The sequence below is a fragment of the Cariama cristata genome, unplaced genomic scaffold (assembly GCF_000690535.1).
Source record: "Cariama cristata isolate BGI_N322 unplaced genomic scaffold, ASM69053v1 scaffold9836, whole genome shotgun sequence".
In the NCBI taxonomy this organism is placed as follows: domain Eukaryota; kingdom Metazoa; phylum Chordata; class Aves; order Cariamiformes; family Cariamidae; genus Cariama; species Cariama cristata.
The window spans coordinates 50065-60768 of NW_009621535.1; the positions used below are offsets into that span (position 1 = coordinate 50065).

Sequence of the window (10704 nt, forward strand, 5' to 3'; positions counted from 1 at the left end):
ACCCTGCCAAGAATCCCAATCCCTGTTTCCAAGAGCTGCTGGAGAGAACCAGTGAGTCGATGAGGAAGTCTTCCAGGTCTCCATACTAAAGGATATTTTAATCATTGACAACAGCATAGGTGAAGGGATTTACCTTGTTGGATCAAGGATGGGTCCTGTTGATATGGTGAGCTCTTGTTTGAGTAATTTCAGTAAATTGCAAATCTGTAGAAAGAGAAGGAGGTGGATACTGTCTTAAAGGCAAGAGCCCGCTGCTGTGCAAGGCCCAGATGTGCTGGAGGCTTCTTTCCTTTGTTGCTGTCGTCATTGTCAAACATTTGCTGGGGGTGATGTGCAGGAGCCTTCTTCTTGCTGTAGCTCCTTTCCTTTGGGATCTCCGCAGGATGGCTGTGCTTCTGCAGGACTATGTGGTGTTGTGCATCCCGGCCGAGACTGCTCAGCACCCAGTAGCCATGGGGCACTTTATATTGCTCTTGTCATGAAATAATTACTAAGTGGTTAGTACTCAGATTTATGGGACTGAAATGCATGAGAAGAGCTTGAGATCATGTTTTGTTTTTATTGGAGTGTCAGGTTGTTTAAGCTGGAACGGAAGTTTGCTTAAAAAGCGTTCGGTGGGTGGTGCCAAGCGTGTTCTAACATTATTATTTTTCAGAATATTTTCATGAAGAAAATGAGAGTTTGCTTTGGTTTGGGTTTAAACTTTGCAGGTATGTCACACCAGGTGATGTCTCCTGCTCCTCAGTGGTTTTCAATGTGATGTGGTGATGGAGTCTGGCAGGCTCTGAGCTTGCATCCGATGAGTTGTTGGTTTAAGGAGTGCCTGTGCTTTGCCTTTTTGTCAGCTCCTTTACTCACACACACACACTCCCTTTACACTTACCTTTAGCTCTGAGAGCATCGCACATGTAGACTGTCGTTGTCGGCGGTTGCTGTGTGCCTGATATCGGAGCTGGTGCGGCAGCAGCTCAAGTTACGGCAGCTCAGCGGGTGCTAATCCAGTCGCTCCGTGCCGCTAATCAAATCACTCTGTGGAGCTTGAGGGCTGTTTTGCAGAAACGCGTCTCTCCCTTGAATCGAGGCTAGCTGGAGTTAGCTAATGACTGAAAGGCAGCCCTTTGGGTCAGGGCTTCCTCTCTACCTGCTATTGGAACAGCAAAAGCCAGAGGAGCTGATGATGTCCTGGTTGCTAGAGGTGTGCTTGGAAGTGGTAGATGGAAGGCATTTTCAAAGCTTCAGAGATCTGGCTTGCACAGGTTGCTCTTCTGTTCTCCTGTTTTCTTGAGCTTGATTACACTGATGGTCAGCTCCTGGTACCGTTAATTATTCCTGGATGATTTTTTTTAGCCCAGATTGTCCAACTAAATGCATCAAGGCCTGCTACTTTTTACCACACTCCATTTAGCAGCATGTATTGCATTAGCTCCAGGTCTGCTGGGTCAGCTGGGCGATAATGCCTCCTTCACGTCTGGGATCTCCACTTGTGCCTTCTGGCTGCTCCCATGGAATGAAGGGGATGGTAAGAAAATGCAAAGAACTGCAGACACATAAAGTAGACGTCTTTTGAAGTCTTTATGAAGGACTATGATCACAACTGTTTGATAACATAATATATAGTCAGGCACCAGGGGCTGCCTGGAAGCAAGTTGTCAGCATCTTGGTAAGGTAAAAGAGATGAGAAACAGCCTGAAGAGAAGATGTGATGCCAATGACATTTATTGGTTTTCTGGAAATCAAAAAGCCTGAGAAGGGATGCAAAGAGAGGACTAACACAGTAAAACGGAGAGCATCCTTTACATTTCAGGTTGTTTTCATCAAGGCCAAAGGAGAGATGGATGGAAGATTTGAGAAAGTCTCTCTCTCTGTATTTTTGCTGTGTGGACACACACAAATGGCTGTAAGACCTGTCATGCAGAATTAGTAAGATTGAAATACTACCCCCAAAGTGAAAATTCTGAGTGAGGTGGCCTTGTCCACAGAGGCTGCAAAGAAAGCGGTGGGAAGGACCTTGGTGCACCCACGTGTTGGAGCCCAGGTGGCTCAGCCAAGGACCGTGCTACCTCCACCAAGTTCCCAGAGATTCAGATACCCTTTACGTAAACCTCCATGATTTGGAGTCTTTTTGAAAGGACAGTCAGAACTGTTTGGTGCTTATAATCATGACTCTTTTGAATCTGAGTCCTTGAAGGGTGCTTTAACAGAGGAACTTGGCAAAGAACCAGCGTCTGGGCACAGTGCCGAGCTGCCGAAGCATGTATCCAGGCCTTTTCCAAGAGGTGGCTCATGTCAGAGCTGGGAGAGAAGCCACCAGAAGTGGAGGGCTACCTACTTGGAGTTCATACAGAGATAAGCAGCAGCCTGTTTATGTCTCCATTTTTCAAAATTATGTGGGACTGATTCTCCCTTTCTTTACATGTACTTCACAGCAGTCCACGATTGAAATCAATATCCTTCATTGACTTTGATGGATTTGCACCAGGCCAGGAGGGAGACTCAGACTCTGTGCAGCTAGCCTATGCATTATCTTCTCTCACTATGAAACAAGTCTGTGAGAGAATGACTTATCAGCCCTCCAGCAGCAAGGCTTTTTGATTTGGTCCTACCTGATCTGCACATTTTGCTGTGATCAGGTACAATGGGTAACTCATCAACATGTTTCGTTGACATCCAAGTTGCATTTGACTGCCTGACATGAAAGGCACTCTGTTTGGTAGTTACATGTCTTAATGACAAGATTTCCAGTGTAAATTGTAAGGTTTGTTTATTTGATTTTAATTGTCAAGGACCAGGGAAGCTATACAGTGTTTATTCATAAGAATTATTTTAGCAGCGAGTCAAGAAGGAAGTGAATGAATCATATTGACTAACTGAGAACTTTGCTACCTTTTTGTGGGCAACTTATGTATAAAGAAAAAAGAGACAATTCTTTTGCATAAATTAGTTGTTACAGCAAATGACTCAGCCGCTACTGAAAAATGTCATTGTTGTTATAAATAAAGTGCTGTTGATGCAAATGAGGCTTTAGAAGCTTATGAAAATCAAGGCCATTACCATGAAAAGCCCAGGATCAGACTCAAATCAAGATACCCTAGAAACACATCTAAAAGAAGTCAGTTTTAAAACAGGGATTGAACAGCAAGAGGGGCAAGAAATAAAGAAGAAGAAAAAAGAGAGAAGAAATGCCATGACGTGACAAAGCTAAGGCAGGGAGGAGCTGGTGATGGAGAGGTGCAGGAAAGGACCTGCCTCTAGGGAAAACAGGACCATGTGTGTGGAGGAAAAGAAACCGATAGAAAACTGATATTGGTCTTTTCTAGTCTAGAAGAGAAAGCTGCTGATAAAGAGGATGGCAAAAGTAAAAGGAGAAATTTCTATAATTTTACTCCATTTCCCCAGTGAGCTACATGTTGTTCATGAATTAAGAATACAAGGACAGGAAACCCACTAGAAAACCTGACCACTATTCAGGAGTTTGAAAGAAGGAGATGTGAGGAGTTAATTTCAGATCTGGTGTAAATGATCCAGCTTAAGAAGTAGTTTTGCATTTTGCTGTAACTTAAGTACTGGCACTGCTCGTGGTTTACTCTGTTTGGAGTTTGATTTGTCCATTTACCTCCCACTGTAGTCATCTGTGTCCAAACGTAATCATGTGCATCCAGATTTCAAGAGTATTATCAAACCATGTTTTTGAGGATGCTGGCTGTGATGGGAATCTGAAATACAGAATTTGCAGTGTCACCAAACCGATCTCTTCTTCATCTGACCCCCAGAACTGACTTGGAAATGAGACAATAATTGGAAAATTAGATTCATGAAATGTACCCATGCAACTTCTCGATTTCTGCTCATGTGATGAAATGTGGTGGTTATTAGAAAAAAAGGGTGTTCTTGCTGCACACAGTCCATTAACAGCTCTATATACTCTATCTGGGATCTGGAGGTTGAGTCGGGGTCTTTTTGCCTTGACCTTGTCACAAGAAAGAGTGCAATATGAGTGTAAAAAATGGGTGAAGAGTCATTGAATCAGTGATTTAAATGACAAGGTTCTGCCTTTTGCAGGCTCTATCCCAGGGGCCAGTGCAGAAGTGACCTACCAGGACATGGTAGATTGATGTGTGAGAAGAGCAGAACTAATCTTGTTCCCTCTTCTTCCTCCGCTATATCCCATGGCTGTGTTGTTTTGCAAGGTTAGCAAACTAGAATATGTTTGTGTCAAGGAGAGGAGCAGACATGACTAAGGGACACATGGGAGCAAATACGGGGAGGAAGAAGTTGCTGGTTTTAGACAGCCGCTTTTCTGAGCAAGTGCACTTTAAGCACAGATCAAATCACCTATCCTGCAAAAGGTTCAGAGGAGGTTAGGTAAGATCCCATCGCAGTTCCAAAGCCACAACCTTTCTGCCTTGGCTCTTCCAGAGAAAAGGAAAGATTTCTGCTCTGGAGGCAATTTGTAAAGGTGAGTGCAGTGTCCCAGACCTACCCTCTTGTTAATGCTCTAGCTTACCCAAGTGCTACCATCATTGAACTGAAGTCATGCGGCATTTCCAACCAGCTGCAGGTTGGGTGTTTTCTGATGTGGTTCATGTGTTATTCAAAACAACAGCGAAGGCAAGAGCTTGAAACATGTTCTCCGTGCATTAAATCTTGATGGACAAGAAGGAAGGTGAGGGATCTGCCCCACTTTCCTTCTGTGTCATGCAGCAACATAGTAATCCCCAAACAAGGACTGCAAGATGTTTGATTTAAAACGGGAATTACTTCAGTGTTGTGCGCTTACATCCTTCCTGTAGATACAGCACAGCTTTGAATGAGTTCCCATCGTGCTGTCAAGTCTGGTTATTTTCCTGTCAGGTCTTGCTGTGGCTCCTGCATAGGTTCTTCTTTTGAATTGTCTTGTTGGCTTGTTTTTATAAGTTAACGGTACAGGGAGGGAGGAAAAAAGAAAGAGTGGTACTTATGGGAAGACAGTTTGTATACACCTTGTTGGCAGGGCTGACTGCAACACAGCTGAGACAGATTAGCACACCACTGCCTGCCTAAAACAAATAAACACCAGCTGTTTATCAGACAGGGCTCGGCTTTCTCCAGGAGGAGGTAAACAGATTTATGCAGATGAACCTCCCAGGTGCCCTTGCAGCACAGCATCCTTCATGGCTACTCGGCCTTCCTTATGAGTTACAGCCAGGACAGATGAGCAAAGAGATGCAAGGTTAGCACAATAACACAGCCATTCGCATGGTGCCAGGGTGGTTTGTCATTGCTTTATGTTTAAAGCCCATATTTAATAGTAATGTAGAATTAATCATAGTGCTGATCTCACTGTGAATAGAAGAATTTGATGTAAACTTCAGTATTTTAGGCCTATAGCATGTGGAAAAGCAATTTGTTATAACTCACTTACTATTCCACCTAAAATACCATGAAGCATAATTTATGGCCATTCAAGGTTGAGAGAAATTGTGATCAGCAAAAGTACTTTTCTGACTCTACATTAAGATTGTCCAGTTGCTGTCAAACTGCTTAACTTCATGAACCTTTTTTTTGTAACTGTCCAAGTTTACTTTAAATCCAGCAGTGCTACATGAGTCCACTACCTCAAAAGGATTGTTCCTCCCTCAGTTCAATTCTGCCACAGTATCTCCTCTAATTCTTCATATAAATTTTCCCTGAAGCTTCTCAGGTGACCCTAACAACTTGCTGCAAAATCTGGTCTTGAAGACAGATGGGATATTATTTTAATAATGTAGATATAATTATGCAGCCTGCATGCTAGCTCTCAGAAACATCTGATCATTTATTATGATGTTGTTGGGAGGAAAAATTGGTAGCTGAAAATTTTGGGCAAGACCCTGGGGAGTTCAGAAAGAGAGGTTTGATTGAGTTCTCATGGTGTTACCACTTAATCATCAGAAGTGTAAATAATCTCAAATGGTATTGCTGGTTATTTTGAGAGAGTTTCCTTTTTAACTTTATCTTGCACCAAATGGGGCAATCGGATTACCATTGCTACATTTCCTTTGGGATTCTGACTTTTTCAAAGTGTCCTTGGGCTCCTTGTAATACAAAATCATTTCCCTGCAGCTTTCTTGACTGCTGCTATTCAGGAGATCAAGAATGCAAATACATGGTTTGTCAATACAGTAAATCTTAGGTACTGTAGTGATGAGAGCTATAGAAATTTTTGCAAAGAGAAAGAGGAAAAAACCCTTTTCCTCTATTAAGTAAACTGGTGCCATTTGAACTTTTCTTAGATTAGGACTTTCCTCACTCAAGTGCATCACTTAACATTTCAACACATAATATTTCAGATTTCTCAAGGTACTCCTTAAACACTCAACTAAACCAGGTTGAGAAGGCAAAGTCCACATGTGATTTGTTCTCCCTGACTGTCACTGCAGATTTAAAAGCAAAATCATTTTGGATGTGCCTACCATCCTGTGCCTTAGTGTTACTAATATTATTAATATTAGTAACTAACAGTTTTCAGCCTATTGAACAATTAATTAAAAGGTCCACAGGAGTTCTCTATAGAGGCATTGTTCATTACAAAGACCACTGCTTATGCAATCTTACAGCATCCATCTTCCCAAACAACCAAAAGAGCCAGAGATAACAGCTTCTTAACCCCCCCTGTGACCTACTAGTTAAAAAACTTAATTATATGAAAGTCATTAGGATGTTAGTCTTCACCTTTTGATGCTTTAAGTGGTAGCTATGTTGTTGTGGGACACATGCTCCCTTGGGTTGATACAGGTGCCTACTTGGGTGCTTGGGTAGCAGGAGCTGGTGGAAGATTGCAATCACTGTTAGTGATGCTTCTCTGCAGCCAGTTTGAAACCTGATGTTAGTCACCTCCACCTCCTGCATCTGCAGTGCCCCAAGGAAAATGCGTCTGAGCTAAGGGGTGCATACCTGTACAGTTCCTGTGGCACATGGAAGAGATGGAAAAGACTCAAAAGCAGTCCAATTTGTGAGCCAACAGATGCAGGGCCAAGTTAGGAACGCCCCAGGGTAGGAGTGGAAAGAGGGAACTGTCCCATCTAATGCCTCTACTTGAGGAGACCTCTAATGCATCAGCTTTTGCTCACCAAGCACTGGAGAAGAATGTGTAGCTCTCACTGCCCTGCCATGACCATCAGGCTGAAGCTGGGGGTGGTCTGTGCTACCACAGTTCTGAAGGGAGGCAGTAAGCTCCAGTGAAGGGCAGTTTAGAGAGATGAAGGTTTGGGTACTGTGCCTCCAGAAAATGCTATAGTAGCTGTGCATCTCTAGCTGCTTCCACAGTTCATTACAGGCATTAAAAAAGCCTCTTTGTATTGCCAGATGAGCTGTGGGTGCTGTGATGCCAGAAAGGTGCTTAGAGGTTTGGGAGCGAGTAGCTGAGCCCTAGTGTTATCCCCAAAAGAGAGTATGGAGACTCCCAAGCTCTCTCAGCAACTGGTGGCATTTAATCATGATGCAGCATTTGTGGATATCCTGGTAGTTGCTTATCTGCCCTTGTAGGTACCTGAGTAGATCTAGCCCTTATGAATGATGCTGTAAGCTGAGCAGACCAATCTCTGTAGGCTTCTGTAGCTTTGTTAAATTAATAGCTATTGCTCTTTTGATTCTTCCTGAAACCTCGGTTGCTATTCTCTCTCAGTCCTCGCCGTCCTAAATGTCAGTTGAAAGGATCATTGAAACTAATGGGTTCAGTTTGTCTGTTGTGCCGGTGACTTTATCCTGGCTTGACCTTGTTTCTGAGGGAACAGTCGCATAGGAGATGGCTGCAGGGTCTGGGTCTTGCTGTGGAGCAGTGCTCGGCACTTACAACCACCTCCTGCTCGTGCCCTAAGGTACATGGGGGTCAGTGATCCTCCTCTCCTTGGGAATGCTTTGAGTTGCCAAGGTTGAGCCTCAAAAATCTGCCTGAGTTTGGGTTTGAATTGATCCCAACTGAAACACAAAACTCAACAGGACCTTCTAATCTTGCCTGGACTGGCATCGGAAGTATGTGACCTTTGCTATGCCTCACAGGAGATGAGTTATTTCCAGGATCATTCCAAAGAGATTCAGGTCTTTGTAGCAGATTTTGCCCCAAAGGTTCCTCTCCCTGAGGAAAAGCTTGCCGCAAGCTTGTAGGGAGAACATGATAAACCTCAAGTACTTTCCTCACAGATGTTTTGCATGAGACTAGCTCCGTCCCAGAGATGGCTGTGTTCCGTGGGTGGGTAAAAAGATCCCTATAGATATTTTTGCAAAGCAATTTCAGATCCTTTGCAGCTTGCTAGAAAATTGAATTAGCTGTTTTCCATTCCCTGAATTAACCCTGATTCATTCTTCCCTCAACCCTCTCCCTCTTCCTCCCCTCCCTCCAACAGATGTCCAGCATATTAAGAGGAGAGACATCGTTTTGAAGAGGGAGCTGGGAGAAGGTGCCTTTGGGAAGGTGTTCTTGGCCGAGTGTTACAACCTCAGCCCCACCAACGACAAAATGCTGGTGGCAGTGAAGGTAAATCCCAAGGGCGAATGGCAGAGAGTAGGGCAGGGGCTGGCCGGCAAAGCGAGGCTGGATGAGCCTGCGTGGGAAAGGGAAGCAGGGGAGGGCTGGGGGCCAGGGGCGGAGATTTATCTGATGCCGGAGATTGTGGTAAATCCACTTAGTCACACCAAGTTTCAGTGTTTCGCTTCAAGGTTGTCTATTCTCACCAATGCCAAAGCCTCTCTTCCTGCCGACCCGGCCAGGAGACAGACAGGGAGGAGGAGCTGGTCTGGAAGCTCTAAGCTCCCGTGCAGCTGCAGCAGCGCAGTGTGGAGTCCGTCTTCCCTCTGTGAGGTGGGCCCTTCTCCTTCCAGATTTTATCTCTTTGTGGAACATGCAGAAGCTGAAACAAAAAAAGGCCTCAGCAAAAACGAGCACTTAAAAGCTAAGCACGACTAACCAATTTGCTGGGATCAATTTGCTGCAAGATGGGCAAAGCAACTCTGCTCGGCTCCACTAAACTCCTGCTTGCCTAGCCACAGATTGCTCCTGTTTTGGTGATTTTTTGAGCCAACACAAGTTCAGCTTGGCTTGTGCTGTGCTGTTTGCATCCTTGTGAGGGTCCTCATGTGAGCTGTGCCCCATGAGTGTGGCTCTGGACACAGAAGACCACTCAGTGCAGACATGTGCTCTCCTTTCAAGTGGCATCAGTTGGCAGACACACATAGTCTAATCCCTGAGAGTTAATTGATGCCTCCTAACTCCTTGGAAGAAGATCTGCATTTGAACCAATGCTCTAAAAGGAGAAAGGCTCCAGCACTCTCTCCAGGATTCTGGAGGCATCCAGTTACTTGAGAGTTGTTTTAGTCATTGGCAGTTCAAGCCTTTTATTTAGCTCATTTGTCCCCTTATGCTCCAGCTGTGAACTGCAAGATTGCACCTTTCACCTCTGAGACTGCTTAAAGCCGAGGTAACACAGCTACTCATATGATTAATTGCCTGATTATATGGCTGGTACCTGCCCATCAGTGTCAGCCATCCCTTATGTGATCCTGTCTCCCAAGTCTCTTCTGAGTTTCATTTGTATGTAGGCAGAAACAGCATCCAAACTTGTTTCTGTTAATTGCTACTATGAGCTTACATCTCCAGAGTGCCTTTCATCCTGCAAGATCACACAGATCCAGCTTGGGAGCAGGGCCTTGAAATCTGGCTTCTTGCCAGCTCTGGGGTGGTTGGGGGGGTGTAAGGAAAAATTCCCTCTAATTTGGGCCACATTATAAGTCTTAGGGGAAGAAAAAAAAAGGGAGAGGAAAGAAAAAAAAGCTTTACATATTAAGTTGAGATTTGGCTGCGTTTCCTGAAGATCTCGTGCTGCTGATGGAGGCTGAGAACTCCCTCGCCGGTCACTGCAGCAGCAGCAGGACACGCTGGTTAGGGCAGCTGAGATGACAGCCTGGGGTCTGCCTCTGCCCAGGGCCAAAGAAAGTGGCTGTGTTACTCACTTGGTTAAATGGACTCAGATTTTCAGTGGATCTAAAGGTTGCAGCCCTACAGATAAGCTGAGTTTTGATGTGATGGCATGGACAAGCTTCCTGTTTTATTCAGCTTGCTTCTAAAAACATTCTAAGAAATGCACAAAAGCTGTATTCACCAAAGAGTGTTGAGGTTACAAAGTCAAGTACTAGAAATGCTGGAGAGGCTGGTATTCAGGGCATGTCCTCTGAACACATTATTTTTCATTCCTCTATGGGCTGCTCCATTGTGATGATCACTCCTGTGTCTGAGAGGTCCTTAGGTGTGAGTGCGCTTGTTTTCACAGCCTCCCAACGAGGTGCTGGGGTTGTATCATCCCCATTTTGCAGAGGGCAGATGGAGAAGCAGGGAAACTGAGCTGAAAGGATCCACTTAGGTGGAGGATGGGGTTACTGACTTGCCTTTCCAGCCCTGCGGACAGCAGGTACCAGATTCCCATTGAGCCCTGTGGCAGCAATAAACATGTGGCGCTTATGCAGACCTGGCTCTGATGCTGCGTGAGAGGGGATTTCCCAGGTAATATTGGAACAATTGACACTTCGTGACAACGGCTGCAACCTGCAGATGCTGAGTGACTTGGCAGATGTCATATAGGAACTGTGTGATGGAGGCACAAATACAACACACCCCAAACCTTCCTAGGAGAGGCACTTCAATGATTTTGCTGAGACACCCCTTCTCTTCCTCTGGTCCTGGTCCTCTTTCACTGT

At 44.8% G+C, this 10704-nt stretch overlaps 1 protein-coding gene across 1 annotated transcript in view; it reads left to right on the top strand.

Moving 5' to 3' along the window:
- The window catches only part of NTRK3 (neurotrophic tyrosine kinase, receptor, type 3), a 96863-nt gene that overhangs the window by 46418 nt on the left and 39741 nt on the right, over positions 1-10704 (top strand). The window contains exon 2 of the mRNA XM_009701998.1: positions 8361-8491. Within this exon, the coding sequence (XP_009700300.1) occupies positions 8361-8491 (131 nt within the window). The remainder of the gene's footprint in view (positions 1-8360; positions 8492-10704) is intronic.